Source organism: Poecilia reticulata, chromosome 19 (genome assembly GCF_904066995.2).
Source record: "Poecilia reticulata chromosome 19, P_reticulata-male-v2, whole genome shotgun sequence".
NCBI classification, from domain to species: domain Eukaryota; kingdom Metazoa; phylum Chordata; class Actinopteri; order Cyprinodontiformes; family Poeciliidae; genus Poecilia; species Poecilia reticulata.
Window position 1 is genome coordinate 9,153,229 of NC_088848.1, and position 20,433 is coordinate 9,173,661.

General features: G+C 38.7%; 1 protein-coding gene and 1 long non-coding RNA gene across 6 annotated transcripts; both read left to right on the top strand.

The window, feature by feature from the left end:
* Positions 1-4,726: 4,726 nt before the first annotated feature.
* LOC145549084 (uncharacterized) lies at positions 4,727-10,023 on the top strand. Its single transcript, XR_014085032.1, has 3 exons — positions 4,727-5,048; positions 6,679-8,086; positions 9,550-10,023. It is a non-coding gene; the product is annotated as an uncharacterized LOC145549084 (long non-coding RNA).
* A 4,811-nt stretch (positions 10,024-14,834) lies between these two features.
* Positions 14,835-18,089, top strand: srsf2a (serine and arginine rich splicing factor 2a). Of its 5 annotated transcripts, XR_536316.3 has the most exons (4): positions 14,837-15,381; positions 16,102-16,480; positions 17,375-17,462; positions 17,926-18,089. XR_536316.3 is itself a non-coding variant. In XM_008436991.3 (3 exons), the coding sequence occupies exons 1-2, from the start codon at positions 15,026-15,028 to the stop codon at positions 16,454-16,456; spliced, it is 711 nt and encodes a 236-aa protein (XP_008435213.1). In that variant the 5' UTR covers positions 14,837-15,025; the 3' UTR covers positions 16,457-16,480; positions 17,375-18,089. The 5 variants fall into 5 exon arrangements, 3 of the variants coding, with proteins under 3 accessions (XP_017166471.1, XP_017166470.1, XP_008435213.1); XR_001777672.2 differs by having other exon boundaries at positions 14,836-15,381; positions 16,102-17,462; XM_008436991.3 differs by having other exon boundaries at positions 17,375-18,089.
* The last annotated feature ends 2,344 nt before the right edge of the window (positions 18,090-20,433 follow it).

Genomic DNA, 20,433 nt, shown 5'->3' on the forward strand with positions numbered 1-20,433 from the left:
ATGCCAATGGAAATTATTGAATTTGTTTTCATTTATCATGAGCACGGAGCTCGGTTCATTGTGAACGTTGAAGCGGACACGCAGCGCACATGCAGCGCACGAGCTGACGCCGCCGCATGCGCAGCGTGTCGCAGCGCCTCGTGCATCTCTGGATCTTTGCAACTCGGTGCGGATCACGCGCGCCGCTCTCCTGTTGGGCATTTGGACTGAAAACTGTGTGAGACTGAGCTTTAACAACCTCCGCTGGTCTGCTGTCCAGTATCAGCGTAGAGGAAGAAAAGCTAAACACGCTTCAGAGCTGTGAGAGAAGACGACTCTGAACTGTTGACGCTTGTTTTATCTGTGGACAACATGGACATTTCCTGAGGGACGATCTGGACAACCCAAAGATCCAACACCAGAACCAGTTGGACTGACAGGAAGCCGGAGGAGAAAGACAGGGGAGGATTTGGCTGTAGCAACGCCGAGACCGAGTGGGGGAGAGGGGCGAGAAGGAAGGAACAACCTGAATCCACATCAACCACTGTGAAGGACGACCTGTCTGTAATGTCCATCTAGATCACGACTTTAAATCTGAAACAACAGAGCAACAGAGTGAGCAACAAAACTTCACTCTACCAAGTATCAAGTACTTCAGCTTTTGACACCAAAGAGGTCAATGTCCAGAGCAACAGCTAGTTTAGATGTTTCTGAAAGGCTTTCCACTCAAAGAACTATTGCTGGTCCACTGTCGAGTGACCGAAGCAGAGAGTGAAGATTTATACTTTTATGACAGCAGGTAACAAATCCTCCTGAGCAGACAGGCGATCAGTGTTCCTGCTTCTACGCTTTACCTACTTTCCAGATGGAAAATCTGCGCTTTGTTGGGTTTTGAACGGACACTTATCTATACCTTCACTGCACTAATGTAATTTTTTTTGTTTTGTTGGATTTCCTAGAAAACACATGAAATTGGGTAGCTTAATTATGATCATTCTTAGTTGTTTAACTCCTAAGGATGTTTAAGAGTTTAGAAATTTATTCTTCTAGACATAAGAGAAGCCAATTTAATATTAACTTTAATGTGTGTAAAAGACTCATGTGTTGTCTCTGCCTGGCAGAGATTTCCATCCAGAATTGCTTCATGATTGATTGTCCTGCAAGCTCTCTGTATTGTGCATAATTCATAAATAAACCTGATTGAGTGATTTTACCTAAACAGTGCTTGGTAAGTTTTTTTTCCACAACAATGGACAAAAACATTAAAGGCTCTGAAGTAAAAGGCGTGGCAGTTTTAACTAATGTTGGACCCATGAGCCAATGCTAACATTAGCATATTAGCCTGCAAAGACTTTTATGCGTCATCTTTTCAAATAAAAATTAACCTGTAACCAGGCCAGTGCAGAGACCACTAAAGGGGCAGGTGCTCAAAAAAAAGGGCACATCCAATCGCATTCTAGGACAGAATATTAACAAAGCCACTCAGCTTTCAGAGTTTAATAAACAATGATAAATTACAAAATTGTGCTATACAGTATACAATCAAAGCTAAGAATCTCCATATAGAGCATACAATTATGCATATGTAAGATATTTTATTAGTAATTTCTTTCTGCAGGTCTATTTTGTTATAGGAAAGTATTGCAATATTCAAACCCGCAATTTAGCAAGATATGTAAATCAGATCTAGACTACTGTCTTTACATAATTACACTATTAAAAATATAAACAAGGGCACAATGCAACCTTTTAGTGACTGTAATCTATAAAAAGAGCTGCCTGTTTGCTGCAGTGGAGATGAAGACGGTCCATTCAGGAAAGCAGAGCTGCATCAAACTTTAACGTGGAACTGCAGAAAAAAACAAAAGCAAATATTGAATTGTATTGTTGAATGTCACCATGAGAAAAGCCTACTGAGTTTTGCTTAAAAAACTTTTATAAACATTTAAATCACATTCGTCTCATGAAGTGAAATTTTTTTTTTTGCAAAACAAACTTATCTGTGCATGTCAGAAATATTTTCTTAATATTCTAAGGTTTTGTTTGTGACTCAAAGTTTTGCTTGTGATTCTCACATGACGTCGTGGGCAGGGCCTATTATCGCAATAAAAGATTTCTGATATGTTCAAATAAAAGTTTATGTTTGGCAAATAACTTTTTATGTTCACAAGACAAAAATTAGTTATTTAATTAAAAAGTTTTTAAACAAAACGATTTGTTTTTTAAAAAAAGGAATCATTACAATTCCAAAAGTTTTGATTACAATTTTATTTTACTCTGCGAACCAGACCCTAAACTTACTTAAAAGTCTGGGTTGAGTTTTTGACACACTTTTATTACATTCATTATATCTATCATGGTAATTCAGGGTGAGTTATTTCTAATTCTAAATGAATAATACCCTTGTTGGACTCCTTCAAGATACATTTACCTAAGGCTAGAATAAATGAAATGTACATTATGTAGCAAAGGAAATTAGAAGATCGGACATATATCCATTGTGGAGATGATCGGTTTTGGACGGGCGATGTGCTCCTGTTGCATAATAAATACTAAAGAATGACTGACATCATTAACGGTACAGGGGAGAAGATTTTTAGTTATCTAGCTTTGCTAGCAAAGTCGTTAGCTAGCAGCTAGCTAATAGCGCACCAACAACAGCCTAATGTCTGTATGATAAAAATAGTGAATCGATAGATAAGAACAGTTTTTTCTCACCTGGTTATCTCCTCCCGCTCAGTAGTTCTTCAGAGAAAGGCAGACGCAGAGGCCTGTCAGTGTCTGTTGTATTTCATTACATCTCTGCTTAAACCGCGACTCCGAGCTGAAGCAGAAACGATACTTCAACGTTTTCCGTCATCTGACAAGTAGCAAGTCTACTCCACTTTATTTACCAAAAACGGTTTTTATAATTCACCAAAAACTGTTCTGTAATCTGGAACGTTCGCTACGTTGAGCTCCAGTTAACCGCCTTATCGCACTGCGCTAGAGGCAACTGCGTCATGCGTCACGGGCAAAAGGTCAAAGGTAACAAGGTGACCGGCTTTTAGTACATGTTATGTGTCACAAGAGGGCTTAGAAAATAATAATACAAAAAAATAAAAAATAAAAATTTACCAAAAGGGCACTTGGGGGCAAGGAGCAAAAAGGGGAGGTGCTCAAGCACCCCCCCTCTGCACATGCCTGAATATCAGCTTGTTTTTAGTATAAAGGAGGCTGGTATTGCGCCTGATAAAAATCTATTTATTTATGTCATCACATGGACTTATATAAAGTTTTATACATTTTCTTTTCATATATTTATTATTGTTTTTCTTCTTTAGATATTAGGTTGACTTAGAATGATTCCAAATAATGTACAGGAATAACCTGGTGCTGTTACACCAGTGCCCCCCCTGTCATATGTAGCCTACATAAATACCAGACAAAGTGAATCACAGCAGCGTCATCAGCCGGTGTAACGCTGAACTGATGCGGAGCGGAGCTGCGCCATGAAGCTACAAACACTGAATAGAAGAGCTGCCATCGATACATTTGCAGCCAAGCATGGTTTAATGTTACACAATACAGTTTTACCAAGTTGCTCAAAGTCTAAACTGGTATTGTTGTGGATTTAAATCCACAACAACTTTACCAAACGCCCCCCAAAGACATCCCAGCGCCCCCCTTTTGTAAAAATGTCGCCAGCGCCGCCTGCCGTCCTCTGAACGCCCCCTGGGGGGCGGTACCGCCCACGTTGAGAACCGCTACTTTAGACAAACATCTAATAGAATAGATAAATAAATGTATGATAAATATAAAAAGTTGCTACATTCATTTAATTTAACTCATCAACTAAGTAATCTCTTTAAAACCTTCAACAAGACGGATGTTTCTAACATTTTTAACAATCTGAATTTAAATAATTACTAGAAAAACCTCTCGATCACCTGTTGAAAAGATCTTCTGTAAAAACCTTGTTTAAAATGTTTAACAACTTCACAATGATCTGATACATTCAATATAACATTTCAGTGCAGATTGCAGGCCATTTTTTCTAAAAAGTTCTTTTTGGTTCATCTTGCTAAACAAGAAATTAACTATCTTATCTTGACCAGAAATCAAATCCTGGAAATAAAGTCAGTGAAGGTCCAGTAGGTGGTGCAGGCAGCGGCGCCGGATTCATTTTTGAGGTGGGGGGGCACTTGTAATGTTAGGCGCGCGCTCTTGTTCAATTGAAATGATGGCACCTGTCAAATCAATTCAGTGGGTTTGTCATATATATATATATATATATATATATATATATATATATATATATTCCAGCACACCTCTACATACCGGAATAGCACAGTCTGACCCAAACTCTTGCCCGAGTTGTTCTTGAAATCTGCCTTTGAAATACAATCATGAAGCCCTTTTAGGTTTTGGACCTCAATAAAATGATGTATAAGTGCAGGGCTGGATCCTGTTGTTTCTTATGTTTCGTAAAATAGTCACAGCATTAAATTGTCTGCGAAAATTTATAAAAATAAATATAATAACTCACAGACATTTTCTAGCACTGTGCAATTATTAATACATTAATAATCCTAATAAATTACCATAATTGTAATTAAAAAGTATAGTGGAAAAAAGGCTTCAGAACATTTATACCACAGCAGGTATGGAAAACCACAAAAGCAAAAAATAAATCATATACAAATCTTTTAATCTCTTCATGTTAAATAAATAAAAAATTATGTTTTATTTAAATATTTATGCCAGCTTGAGTCATGCAGAGCTGAGCTGATCATTTCCATAGCAACAATCAGAAGCAAGGCGTTGCACTAGAAGTCCAGTGAGCTCACTGATGAGGTCATAGATGACATTATGTACATCACAGTAGATCAAAGAAGTTCTAATGCTTGAATGCTGGAATCTCTAAGCATCAGTCAGGATCCAGACATTTCTTGGAGTTTCATATTTGTGTAAAGCAACAATGTTCAGTTTTGCGACGGCGCTTGTTCCCCTGATATTCCCGGTTGGTTGGGGCATCGGATATGCCGTGACGACTGGGATGAAGAAAGTGTGCGATCGTTTTTTTCCAGGTAAGGACTGCAACAAAGAAAACGATCAGGATGAAGAGGACGATCTGTTTTGGAAAGGATTTCCATCCAGTTCCAAAGAACGAACCGACCCGGCTGGGGAGGTTTGTTCTGAAAAGGCGCTGGATGTTGGGACCTCGGACTCCATCTCGTCCTCTGAACGAGACAGTACAGAGGATGATGGTACCGTCTCTGGACAAACCGACCCGGCTGGGGAGGTTTGTTCAGAAACGATGGTACAACATGAGGGTGAGACTGCAGTCGCAGAAAAATCTAACCCAGCTGGGGAAGATTGGTCTGTGGCTGATCTCGCAGCCAAAGCTGTGGTTGAAGTGACAGCCAAAGCTTTGGTTTCGCTGGTCCCATCCTTACAGGAGAGTCCTCTGAAGGGCACATTCACAGGCGCCTTTGAAATACAACGTTCCCCGGACGGGGAACGTTGTATTTCAGAACACAACAGAGTTGCTTGTTTGTCCGAAAAACCAGCTCTAAATGTAAATATCTCTGTTGCTGTCGAGGTTTCCTGTTCCCCTAACGTTAATTCAGTAGATAGCGTTGGCTCGGATCTGCCAGATGTAGGGACGACATCTGCAGGACCAGGACAAGCGGAGGAGAACTTCTTCAAGTTCTCCAATGAGCTCCAGAACAGCTGGGTGAACGCTGCATTCCAGAGCGTCCTAAACTTGAGCGTCACCAAGCGGTGTCTCGCTCAAGAAAGGGTTTTTCTGGAGGCATCGTCCATCCCCTGCTGTGGGAGTCTCCTCCTCTCAGCTGTCCGTCAGCCAGGCAAGCATTTTTGTCAGGAAGACCTTTCCCTAGTTCTGATGGAGCTGAGGGAGAAGAAGCTGCCATCAGGCGTGGGAAAGGACTACGACACAAAAAGTTTGCTGGAGTCTGTGCTGGTCTGGCTGGATTCGTTTGGCGGCGACACAGATAGAGAATTGTATGACAACGACTCTTGCTCTAACTGTGGAGCCACTTCCCTCAGGCTCCTGAACAATGGCGCTATGATTGCCCTTCCACCAGTATTATTTTCAACCAGTATTTCTATACTGCTTGAATACTGGTTGGATTTGGCGTGCAAACGCCGTTGTTCAGGCTGCGGGTCACCCTGGCAGAAGAAACACTGTCTGACCGATAACAAGGTCCTGGTGTTTTTTCTGCATAGGTTTACCAGGGAATACCAAACCAAAGCCACTCAGACCATCAATGTGCCTGCAGAATGTGGGACGGAGACGTACCACCTGTCCTCCGTCATCTGTGGGGATCCAAAGCAGACAGACATTTACTGTTACCTAATGAAGGGAGAACGAACCGTGAAGGCAGACAACGAGCATGTCTTCACTGCAGACAGCGACTGCAGTGAAGACATGCTCAACAACGGATTCATTTACATTTACGAGAAGAAGTGATCAGACACCAGAGGTTAGTTTCTCCAGCCCCTCCTCTGGAAGAAGGCAAAGGGCCCTTTGGAGAGGAGCTACAAATATTAACATCGGAAGAAGAAAAGAATCCTAGAAGATCTAATTAGTAATCATTTTGAGCTGGAAAAATCTGACTGGGACCAAACATGTGTCTGATTTAAATTTATGGGACAAAATTTAAAAAGATTTGACAGGTTTCCTGTTTGCAGGTTTCTCTCTGGGCACTCCGGCTTCCTGCCACAGTCTGAAATCTCCACTGAAATGATCCAGTAGGCCAGGGGTCACCAACTCCAGTCCTCAAGGGCTACCATCGTGCAACTTTTAGATTCACCTCTGCTCCAAAATGTCTGAATTTCTTCACCAGCATTCATTCCTCTCTGCAATAGGCTTGAAATGAGCAGTTTATTTGATCCAGGTAGGACGGTAGCCCTTAGATAAGTAAGTAAGTAAGTAAGTAAGTAAGTAAGTAGGTAGGTAGGTAGGTAGGTAGGTAGGTAGGTAGGTAGGTAGGTCGGTCGGTCTAGCTATCTATCTAGATAGCTCATAAACCGGCGACCCGCCAGAACCAAAAGCTCTGGCTGGATCCAAACGACGCTCTTAGAACTACGGGAGAATTCAGACTCCGCTCATTCATTTTTAACTAACAGTATATGTGCCAAGCAGCCACATTTACTAAAGTAAACTCACCAATAAGATTTAGGCTTTGTTCCCACCTCCACGGACTCACACAGATTCGCTACGTACAAGATGTTTTGACACAATAGATCGTTTTTTCTCCTAAACGTTAATAGTAAAGAGGATTAGATAATTTAAAAAATTTAAAAATTATACTTTTCTATTTTAGGAAAATCTCAAGGTCCACACAGTGCGTACAGCCCCGGGCACCCTGTGCTCAGCTTATAAATCCAAAATACGCACAATAGAACTATGCTGAGGATAGATAGATATGACAAAAATCACGACTGCTCAAATATTTGGAACATTAAAAAAAACAATAGTAATAAAATAGATGTCAAATATCGTCCAGCAATGCCAATTTAGAGCAGCATGACAACCTAAGATTTAGTCTTTATTTTTTATGTGTGTTATTGTGTTTTATGTCTTTGTGGACCATGAGTCTCAGGCCAGTGCAGAGACCACTAAAGGGGCAGGTGCTCAAAAAAAAAAGGGCCCATCCAACCGTATTATAGGACAGAATATTAAAGCCTCTCAGATTTCAAAGTTTAATAAACAATGATAAATTACAAAATTGTGACATGTACAATCAAACCTTACGAACATCTCCATATAGAGCATAACACTATGTATATGTAGATATTTTATTAGTAATCTCTTTCTGCATTTTGTTATAGGTAAGTATTGCAATATTCAAACCCGCAATTTAGCAAGATATGTAAATCAGAGCTGGACCACCAGACATATTTTGTCTTTACATAATTACACTATTAAAAATATAAACAAGGGCACAATGCAACCTTTTAGTGACTGTAATCTATAAAAACAGCTGCCTTTTTGCTGCAGTGGAGATGAAGATGGTCCATTCAGGAAAGCAGAGCTGCATCAAACTTTAATGTCGAACTGCAGAAAAAAGAAAAAAACAAAAGCAAATATTTAGTTGTTAACCTTCCTCTGGTGTTAGCTTTCTCCTGCCATCTGTAGTGTTAGCGGGTCATTTTGGACCCGTGTATTAAATCAGCCATAAAATGCCCTAAAAACAATCTTTTATCATCAAATGTTTTTCTTAACTCTTGTTTAGCTGGTTGGGCTCCCTTATCCATGAAAAGATTGGTTTTAATATTTTTTTGTGGCCCCCTGGGCCTTTGTTTTAACAAAATACCCCTCGTTTTCAATGTCTAAAAAGTGGTCAAATGAACCTTAAGAGAAGAAGGCAACAAAATAATCAGTTGTTGTGTTACCTGAGTGTAACTGAGAGATATTAAAACACATTTCTTAAATGTTCAACAAAAAAAAGATTTTAATTTTAATATTATCAAGCTTGTCAGATTTTGCTCTGGTGTCTCGATTGTCAAATCTGAGGACTCTTGAGATCATCTGAAAGGTCCGAAGAGACATTGTTGCCCGGAAAATATTTCTGCCCGTTGATGCATCCCAGAGACTCTCAGTTGCCTCATTGCTGGATCTGTAAACTCCAGCAAGGAGGAGAACACCAATGTAGGCATCCAGGTACGTCTCATCAATGTCTTTCCAAGTGTTGCCATGGACTTTTTTCCCCTCAAGGTTTGTTATAGCAATTATGACTTTTTTTAGTGACAATGGCAAGAAAAGATCAAAGCACGTCTTGATGTCACTTACTCTTGTCACAGCAAACCTCTTGACCCCAGGGGTCATTTTGATGATGTTTGCAGCAGCTGTCCTTCCATGCACATCAGGAGGAACTGTGCTCCAACGGATGTTGCCACGTTTGGATTGGAATGATTCAGCAGGAGCAGCTTCAGCACCAGTGACCTCCTCTTCAGACTGATCAGTTGTGTCTGTTTCTTCCAATTGGTACTCCACATCATCTTCGTTCTCAGAGGCCTGCTTATCTCAATCGCTAAAATCCTGTGTGTCCTCTGCCTCATTTTCAGCAAAGATGTGATCCAAAGCTTCATTTACAGTGAATCTTCTCCTCATTGTTGTGAGAAGATTCAATCCTGTGAATTGGAGATGTGTACTCTGCAAGTCACCACGTCTACACTCAAATGGCTTGACAAGCCTGGAAATGTCTCCCTTTGTTTGTTCTTGCAAAAAGGCTAAGAGAAAAGCCCCTAAATGAACTTCAAGTGGTTGGAGGAAGAGGCTGTTGGTTGATTGTGTGTTTATGATTTAATTTTTGTCATTTTTTATTGTTTTATAATCGAAAATTTTAACTGGGTCACAAATGACCCAAACACCACAAAAGTCATTTTTTCACCAGAGCACTTTATAATTTAGTAAAAAAAAAAAAATTATTTTACTTTGTTTAAATGGAAGTCCCTGACAAAGTCAAAAAGTTTCAACGCAAAAAACAAATGTATGAAGTACTTTTATGCATGCTAAAACTCAAAACGGGTCCATAGGGACCCTAACACCATAGGAAGGTTAATGCATGTCACCATGAGAAAAGCCTACTGAGTTTTTCTTTAAAAACTTTTTTTAAACATTTAAATCATACATTTGTCTCATGAAGTGAATTTTTTTTTGCAAAACAAACTTATTTGCGCTTGTCAAATCTTTTCTTAAAAATTCTAAGTTTTTGTTTGACTAAAAGTTTTGCTTGTGATTCTCACATGACGTCGTGGGCAGGGCCTAAAATCGCAATAAAAGATTTCTGGTGTGCAAATAAAAGTTTATGTTTGGCAAATAACTTTTTATGTTCACAAGACAAAAATTAGTTATTTAATTAAAATGTTTTTTTAAACAAAATTATTTGTTTTTTTTAAAAAAGGAATCATTACAATTCCAAAAGCTTTGATTACAATTTTATTTTACTTAACTGAGGTTAGTTTTCTTTTCCTCCATTGAATAATTGGGAAACAAAATTAACTTCAGACTCTGCGAACCAGACCCTAAACTTACTTAAAAGTCTGGGTTGAGTTGTTTCCCCTTCATTAATGTCACATTCATTATATCTATCATGGTAATTCACGGTGAGTTATTTTTAATTCTAAATGAATATCCTTGTTGGACTTTTATTTAAGTGCTATTTTCCTTCAAGATACATTTACCTAACGCCAGAATAAATGAAATGTACATTATGCAGCAAAGGAAATTAGAAGATCGGTCATATATCCATTATGGAGATGATCGGTTTTGGAGGGGCGATGTGCCCTTATTGCATAATAAATACTAAAGAATGACTGATATCATTAACGGTACAGGGGAGAAGATTTTTAGCTAGCAGCTAGCTAATAGCGCACCAACAACAGCCTAATGTCTGTATGATAAAAATAGTGAATCGATAGATAAGAACAGTTTCTCCTCACCTGGCTGTCTCCTCCCGCTCAGTAGTTCTTCAGAGAAAGGCAGACGCAGAGGCCTGTCAGTGTCTGTTGTATTTCATTACATCTCTGCTTAAACCGCGACTCCGAGCTGAAGCAGAAACGATACTTCAACGTTTTCCGTCATCTGACAAGCAGCAAGTCTACTCCACTTTATTTACCAAAAACGGTTTTTATAATTCACCAAAAACTGTTCTGTAATCTGGAACCTTCGCTACGTTGAACTCCAGTTAGCCGCCTTATCGCACTGCGCTAGAGGCAACTGCGTCATGCGTCACGGGCAAAAGGTCAAAGGTAACAAGGTGACCGGCTTATTATGTTATACAATAAATAAATAAATAAATAAATAAATAAATAAATAATTTTAGTACATGTTATGTGTCACAAGAGGGCTTAGAAAATAATAATACAAAAAAATAATAAAATAAAATAAACATTGACCAAAAGGTCACTTGGGGGCAAGGAGCAAAAAGGGCAGGTGCTCAAGCACCCCCAGCTCCCCCCTCTGCACGTGCCTGCCTGTAACCATATATGCGAGTAGTAAAGGCATACATGGCATATAAAAATATACTGAAGACGAATAACTCACCTTTAAAGAAGCTCTGTTTCTTCCAATGGAAGCTTCCCGCTCTTTACTGCGCATGCGCACTGCTTAGCTGAAGCATTCACTCCAGTGACAAAAATAGTCAAATCCAGTTTACTCAAAATATTGTAGTCTTGTACTTTTCTCAGGCCAAACATGTACATTGCTCACATTACTTGAGTTGAATAAACAATTTAGTGAAACTTGAGTAAAGCATACAAACCTAATTTAAGTAAGAATAGGTTTTGCCTTTTAGAGTGTTCTAGGCAAGGGCGTAGAAACGAGTCTGTCATTGGGGGCGACGCATATCGGAAACCTGACAGATCAGTAAATATTTTGAGCAGAAATGTCAAACAATTATGCCATCAACACATCAGTAATGTGTTACTCTAATCTGACCCTTGTTTCAGTAACAAGTGTTACTATTTACAATCCAATAATCAGGATTCCAGGATGAACACTCACTTTAGCATTTGCCTCACAACTAGCAAGCTACATACTCTGGTAGCACAGACAGGCTACCAGATTCTGATTTATCTTATTGGTCAAAAAACATTTGATTATTGGTCAAAATGCACTGATATAAATTGACTTGCAGTTGAACTGGTTCTACTTCTTTCTAAAACCAAAGTAAAAAACAAATAATAAAATAGGACTCTGCAGTTTTAAACTCAATACAGCAGTTTGACCAACAAAAATAAAATCTAAAAAACAAGTTTTGTTCTTCTTGAACAACTCTCTACATCAGTGCAACAATTTGATCTACAAAATAAATAAAAATGATACTTTTCACGTTTAACAGACACCTTAGCTCCTCACTGTTAACTCAGTCTCACTTTCCAGCCCTGCATTCAGTAACTTACCAAACATGAGCTATAAAAAACACTGAAGCAAAAAGCCTAAATGTTTTTATTCTCCTGTCATTTTTAGCCGCAAACATTTAACTAAAAATATCTACGGATGTGTGTTTCTGTCTCTGTCTCCCTCTGACTCTCTGCAGCCTGGTGTTCCTGCATGGATTCATGGATTTACAACAGACACTACAGTAATTTTTAGGATCAGAATGTGAACTAAATATAAAAAGTATGTTTTTATCATACAGAATGAGAATTTAAACAACTTTATTTTCAGATGTATACATTATTATACATCTCAACTCTATTTACTTTGTAGCAAAAAATTTCACTAATTTATTTTTAAACCTCTCCTCAAGCACTTTTCTTATTGTCTCATGTAATTAATATAATTTTTTATATAATTAATATAATTAATTAATATAATTTTTATATCTTCACACTCTGAAACTCCACCTGGCTCTCCTATGCCTGATCTGCTCCTCTCATGATAAAATAATTTAGCTTATTTAAAAATTAAAAACAGTTCATACATATTTCACTACACTAAATGAAGACCTCACCAGAGCTTCTTCACCTTTCTTCAACATCATTCTAGCACTGCTGTTCTCCTAAATATCTAAATAATATAATATAATATAATATAATATAATATAATATAATATAATATAATATAATATAATATAATATAATATAATATAATATAATATAATATAATACATAAATTCAAGTTAAGTGGTCGAGTATGATCAGGTGTTGCTCACTTTAAATAATAAAAAGGCTAATTCCGCTGCTTTTTCAGTCTCATTCTAAATCATTGTGACTAGACTAGCTAACTTTTAAACAAAGTTACCAGTAAAATTTTGGACATGTGACTATTCCAGAATTAAAACAGCTTAACCAAAAAGATTTCGTTCTATATATGAAAATAAGCTGACAACAAGATGTCATAAACGAGTGATATTCATGGCAGAATTCCTGACTCCCGGGGGGGACATGTTCCCCCTGTTCCCCCCGCTTCCTACGCCTATGAATAAGTGTTTTCTCAACTGAAAAAAAACACACCAAATATAAAAATTAATTCAAATGAATTAACGAGCGATTGTTGAAACTTTAAGTCAATCCAAAAGAGGGCAATTAAGAGGACAGTACGCAGAACCTTTTAGAGGTACCTTGGGTATTATTCTCCATGAATTCCTGTCTGCCTGCTCCAACACACCTGAATCAAATGAGTGAAATCCCTCATAATCATGTCACTCAACTCCACAGAGACCAAGTAATGAACCATTTATTTGAATTAGCAATGTTGTAGAAGGGGTGCATCTAAAGGTTGCAGGATCATAGTTCTCAAGGACAAGAGTTAGACGTTACTTTTATTTTAGGACAGTAGTTCATGATTTGAACACTGTTAAAGATATGATGATCTTTACTTAAAATGTTAAATGTAACATAGTGTGATCATTATAGATGAATAAAACATGGACATTTCCATGTAATACAGAGTATATGCAGCATCAATAGGGCATTGCATGGAGGTGATTATCCCAGGGTGCTTTTGCAGTGACCTTCATCTTGTCAGCATTGTTGGGTCTGGTGTCATCTTCCTCTTCACAGTACACTATGGGGTTCTATTCAGGCCTGGGACCACTGAGTAACTGTCCAGCTTCTGACAGCATTTTACATGAACTGAAAAACAAAACAAACAAACAAAAAAGGAGCTTTTGAGAATGCATATGATTCTGGAGTGGCCAACCTCCTAACATTCCCACACCCCTAAATACGCCTGTGCATTAAATTAGATGCAGTTTTTCAATTCTTTGGAGCATATGCAGAAGCTTGATCTCTCTGTGTGAAGGTAACACCCTGAATATTTAAAATTTTACATAGTAAATCAAGTACAAGGTGAATTTAGTTGGATATGGAGGTGAATTTAATTGGATATGGTAAGTTTAATTGGTTATGGAAAGAGCGTAGACCAGCACAATTGATTGAAATGGGTGTCAATCAAAAGAAATTAAGTTGATGGCCATTTTGGCTTAATGATATGGGTGCAACAGTTACACACCAATGACCTGGATACAGCTTCCAGTGGTTCTTGAACCATAATCTAGACTGCGGTTATGGACTGTTACGTATACCCTTTTTGCTACCCCACTTTTTCCTTCCAATCAACTTTCCATTGTCATTTTATGTCTTTACCAATGTGCTTTTGTGGTTTAAAATGGATTTGAAAAACCATAATTAATTTGTCCTATAAAGGTCAGTGACCATATCACACAGGCAAAGTTTAAAACACTTTAATAAAATTATATCGACTTCTTGAGAAGAACTCGATAACTAACTCCTTAATGACTAGAAGTCACTACAATGGACAGATAATCAAAAACAGTTATCTTGGATCTTAATAATTTCTTTGCATGTAAACCGCTTCATTGGAATCTAGTATAATAATTCCTACACTGTCACCTAGTGGTCTATAAGTGTAAGTTCACAAAAATCAATAAAAACCAAAACTTGCTCGGTCATTTCTTCTATACGGGAGCCTTTTAGGTAAACCTGGTAAGTAGGACATCTAAACGTATAAATATTCATTAAAACATCGTTCACCACATTTAAATCTACTTTACTACAAATGGCAGGTATTAGTAAAAGGCTTGAGTTATTTTATTTAAGTATAAAATAGCAAGCATCTAGGGAATGAAATACCATTGTAGTTGTGTAGTCATTAAAACTAAATAATAATAAAGTAACAGGATAGGAAAGGATATACAAGAAAATCGAAAAACTAAACTAAATTACTTCATACAAAACAAAGCGGTACGGTTGATGTTATGCACTCCTAGTCAACAGGGGGCAGTGTAATAATCACACAGAAAGAGGCGGATAGCTAAATAGCCAATCAGAGGAGGCCAACACGGGCGCAAAGAAAAAAGGAAAAGGAAGCTTCACTGCCGCCATTTCACGTGAAAAGCAGCGCGGTTAGACAACCACCGAGTGGTTGTATTTTCATAACTTAGATTGATTTGGCGGAGGTTAACCTTCTTGCCATTTTGAAGTCAAAAATATTTTTATTAGGTTATAGGCCTCACAGTTTCAGTCTTAGCAGCCTCGCTTCGTTGCTTGGAAACGACCAAGAAAAATGAGTTACGGTAGGCCGCCGCCAGACGTCGAAGGGATGACTTCCCTCAAAGTGGACAACCTGACTTACAGAACTTCTCCCGAGACTCTCCGACGAGTTTTTGAGAAGTATGGTCGGGTGGGGGACGTGTACATTCCCCGGGACCGGTACACCAAAGAGAGCCGCGGTTTCGCCTTCGTGCGGTTCCTCGACAAGCGCGACGCTGAAGACGCAATGGACGCCATGGATGGCGCGCTACTCGACGGGCGCGAGCTGAGGGTTCAGATGGCCCGCTACGGACGGCCGCCGGACTCGATGTACAGCCGAAGAGGGGCTCCACCTCGCAGGTACGGAGGCTACGGACGAAGAAGCAGGAGGTAATTTTGAATATAGGTGTAGCATGAGGTTTTTGTTGGACATGTGCTCGAATGGGCACGTGGTCACAGAGCTCAGAGCAGCGTAGCTCCAAGTTTTTTTTTCAGTAGGTTCACAAAAACAATTATATCAAGAGCATATAAAATGTTTTAAACATGCTTCAAAGCATTTTAAATTAATTTATATTATATTGAAATACTAGGCTTTATGTCATATTTTCCTTTTATTATAGTAACTGTATCTTAGAAAAAAGCCTTACTTCGGAAAAGAGCAGGGACAAGATTATCTTAATAAATTGTATTTAAACACTAGTTACTCTTGTAGCATTTATGATGGAACATTTTTTTTTGTCTTTGTCAGAAAATAAAATAAAAAAAAATACCAGCAATAGCTAACTGAAAATAATTTTTTGTTTTTGTTTTTTTATTCACCAAATACATTGATATGGTTGTATAAAAAGCATATCATGCTTGGTTTCCAGCTCACGTTAATTTCTAAAGATTATATTTTTAAGATCTTCAAATATCAAAGTTGAGAAAGTCGAAATATTTACTGATAACAGTATTAGTTTGGTTAAAACAGTAAAACTGTGCGCCTAAAACTAAGAGACGTATATTTGTAATATCAAACAAAAGGTGTAGCTGCCAGATTGCAGCATTGCTGCTTTCCTGTTGCTGTTTGGTTTAACTTTTTTATTCCTTGTTGTTTTGTGTGGTCTACAGTCGCTCAACCAGTCCCCGCCGTCGCAGACGAAGCCGCAGCCGCTCCAGGAGCAGAAGCCGTTCGCGATCCAGGAGCCGTAACCGTTACAGCCGCTCCAGGTCTCGTTCCTACTCCAGGTCCAGATCGAGGTCCAGGTCCAAGTCCAAGTCGAAGTCCAAATCCAAGTCCAGAACGCCGAGGAGGAGCAAGTCAAAGTCTCCTTCCAGATCACGGTCTCGCTCCAGATCCAAATCCCGTTCCAAGTCCAAGTCGAGGAGTCGAACCCCGGGTTCCAACAGGGGGTCAAAGTCCCGATCCAGGTCTAAGTCCAAGAGTGGACCTAAATCACCAGGAAACAACGAAGCAGAGCCTTAACCCAAATGTGGACGCAATATGACGGTATTCAGGGGAAGGGTTGATTTATTTTATTCTTTATCTATTGAAATGTTTATTTCTTACATTTGTGTTCTGCAGGCTTTACGCTTCACGCAAGTGGCAAAGACTGCAGAATGCTGTTAGAACTTTGTTAAATGTCTAGTATTAGCTTTGTGTGTGCCTTATTTTGAAACTGTTTTTTCCCCCAGACAATTTAAAGCACACACAGGCAGTAGAAGATTTGGTTTAAAAAGCATCATGATAAAAATGGGGTGCTCACATTTGTATTGATGTGTTTGGGGTGGGAGGCGGGTGGTTGGGATGTGGGATGCTTACTCAAACCGTTCACCTAAATGTGGAATTCTTTCCTCCAAGCTGCTGAGTCCTGTTTGCAAAGAGAGGAGGAGGAGATGGGGGTGTTGCAGTGTGAGAGCAGTTAGTGTGTGACCCGCCCATGTGACCTGCCTGTTGCTGAGAGCCATTGCAGTTGCTAAGGAGCAGGTCACCGAGGCAACGGTGGTTGCTATGAAGCAGGTCGTCATGGCGGTGGTTCGGGCTGTCAATTGGTGTATGAGGTGGTGTGGTGAGGTACGTTCTCGCGGGGCTCACAGGCAGATGCACTGAGCAGTTTATCCACCTGTGCCTGTGGTTTCCGCCGCCTCACATAAAGGGAGCCGACCCCGAGGTTTGTTTTTCCCAATATGCCCGGGTGCAAGACCCTTGTTAGAGCTAGTGTGGGAAGAATTGGGGCCAGGAAACATGTAAAATAAGGAAGTGAGTTATTGAGTAAAATGTTTACCTCAGATTTCTTAACTGTCAGGACAGAGATCATGCAATAAATATTCAGATCAGCTTCAGGAATTGATACCAGCGTCTATTTTTTGCTCTTGGTGACTTAAGTTCTGTTTTTCCTTCCAGATCTTGCATTGAGCCTTTGAGGACATCCGGAACAGCCTCACTTTTTGGCAAGAATACTCTACTATTACCACTGAATCCAGACTGAAAGGTTAATTGGATCTTGGTCTAAAATGTTTTAAATGTTTAAGTTCCTTTGTAATCTGTTGAGACAAATTCTGTAACTTTGACATCATTTGTAAAGCTGAGTATATTGAAAGGGATTTATGGGGTATTTTTTAATTTACCGTTTTTGGGGTGGGCTTTTTCATTGAATTTGTAATAAATTCCTCTGAAACAAAATATAATTTTCAGCAGGCTCTGTTCATTTTTGAATATGAAACTTATTTGAAAAGTTGATGTAGGAAATGATGTCTCTTTGTTTGCAGTATTTACAGCTGTATTGCCACTCATACTGGGGGAGGGAAATGGCTTAGTGTACAGTGACATAAAAGCCATTTAAATTTGTGATTTGCTTAATCCAGCAACATTTTGTTTCTGCTTTTTTTTCTGTCTAGTTCAAGTTGCTTTCCTATGACTCTAACCTTCTTTCTTGTGTATCTTTTGTGCACTAGGCGCAGTTGTGTAGCAGTTGAGTAATGCTGGTTAGCTGTTAAGATGCGGTGCAGTGCGGTGGTGACATGGTGTGGCGTGTTGCGGTGCTGAGTGCCCGGTGCAGTTCCGGGGCTCGACCCTTCGCTGCCGTTTGCCGGTTTGTAAGCTCACAGGTGTGGCAGATCATCCATCCTCTCCTGTCTGTGACCTCTACTTCCCTACATGTGCTGTACATATTGTCTTCTATCCTCTTTACCCTTCCTTCTCTTCTGTGTCCCAACGTCAGCCTTCCTTCTGTGGTTTATCCACTGAATTGGTCTTGCTTGCTTTGAAAAACTAGCCCAGTGGGACGCTAAGAGAAGGGTTAAGGGGCAGTTAATAGCTTCTTATGAAATCTTTTGAATCGCATTCTGTGTACCTCAAATGTCTTGTAACTGCATCAAATGAATGCCAATAAAGGTTTTTGTTGGAATTTAATGTCTAACTTTGTCCTCAATGTCTTTTAGTGTAGCTTGTTAAATATGAATGATTCTCGGCATATTTTTGCTTGTATAAAGTACTAGTTACATGTAATCTGCAATGTCCATAAGACTTAAATATAGAACAGTAAGTCTCTCCCCAACATTTCATTTTTAAATTGGTTTCCTAGAGTCTTGAGGAAGAGTGGGGGAGGCATAGGATCCAAGATGGTTGAAGCCTCTGATGTGTTGCTCATTTGTGTTTTCTGAAGTCCAAAATCAGTGCAGGTCTACAAAACTTTGTAGTACTTTTGAGTCAGTACATCCATTCGAAAGTTTTGAAACACTACATGCTGTCCTCTGCTGACGAGTTATATGTAAATGCCAGATGTATCGATGCCTGATTTTAACACCACAGCATCTGCTTAATTGGCCTCCAAATTCACCCCGACATGAAAATAAAAAAAAATTATAAGATGAGACACCAAACCCAACTCTGCTGAAGGCTGCAATAAAGACTTGACAACTTGGCACAAACAGTCTGGAAGTGTCAGTACTTCTACTGTGTTGCTTTTTTAATCATGAATACTGATTTTAAAAAATAACTTCAGTGATATCCTAACTTACTGAGATGCACTTGTATTTCAGAGCTGGAATTTAAAGGCAGGTGAAGTACATTCAACTGGTAAACATCACTGACTTCCTCACAGGAAAACTGCATGAACTTCTTCCATGAAAGAGTTCAACTGTTTAATCAGCAATGAATACCACTGTTAACTGTTTATTCATGAAAGGAAGTTGTGTATATCACTGCCTTACTGTTGGCAGAGTTAACTGAGCTGCTGTAAAATAATAAACCATCTCATTTATTAGGGGAAGTTTTAGTCCTGCATTTACTTTTCTGTTTAGCTGGATTTTATGTTTTTTGTCTCGCAAACCAGAGTAGAAGATTACAGCAGTGTTTTATGTCTGTTTTTAAATCCTGGCTGTTCTCTTCAGAAATAACTTTTTATGGTTTATATGGTAAGATATGTAGCTAGATTTATAAGCTACAATTTCACCAAATCTAACCTAAATTTCACTAAGAAGATTTGATGCAGCTTTTGTTAAAATTATCAAACTTGAAAGCATTGAACCAAAAGTGAAGCAATCTGAGGTGACTTGAATTGGTGAGGCACCAATTTTCATTGACAATTAAAAAATACTCAAGTTACAACAAAATTTTAATTTTATAGAAAATTAAAAACAAAAAATATGTTGTGATATGTAGTCACATTCTATAAATCAATTAAAACCATAAGTGGGTGCTTCAAAGTATACTCTAGTAAAAGTCACTAGATGTAGTCCTAAAGGTATGGATAATGCAAATACTGTGGTTCTTAAATGCTAATTCTTTGTGTTGCAACATTTTCCACTGTAAGAAAATGTAAATTTGTCTGCAATAATTTTACCGTAAGCAAAAATGCAAAAGCCTAGATGTAGAAACTGATATATATGGTTTCAGTGTGTAGCATTGTGATACGTAGCTGTCCTGGATGTAAACTGTTCAACGAGGTAGAAATCATATTGTCATTGACTTGCAATTGCATTAAAATAGAATTAATTGGCCTAAACTGGAATAAATGTGAATCTGATTTTGTTGGAATCAACTGTAATTGGCTTGAACGGGAAACAATTCAGCATTTTTTCAACCTGAATCTGATTGAGTATGAATTTGCCTGAACCAGAATGCAGACTTTATTTGAATCTGATTGTGTCGGCCCAAACTAGGCACAGAGTGGTTATAGTTAGGGTTTTCTAAAATAATCTAAAATGTTCCATTATATGGTTCCTGATGTTTAAAGTCTCTTCAAAAGTGGTACAACAAGAGGTGTTTTCTTTTTACTGGAGAAAAGTGACACAGCACCTCCCTTTATACACCTGCTGATGTGAACTTCTGGGTTGCTTTGCTGAAAAAATGTCTCCAGGGTTTATAAAAAGATACATTTGCTGACTTAAAAATATGTGTTGCGGTGAAAACAATGGACAAAGCGTATTTGTTTTCTCAGATTTCCGTCTACCTGTGGATTC

Coding starts and splice junctions, on each gene's coding strand:
- srsf2a (XM_017310981.2), top strand. CDS start 15,026: ATGAGTTACGGTAGGCCGCCGCCAGACGTCGAAGGGATGACTTCCCTC. Junction 15,382..16,101: donor TACGGACGAAGAAGCAGGAG/GTAATTTTGAAT, acceptor TGTGGTCTACAG/TCGCTCAACCAGTCCCCGCC.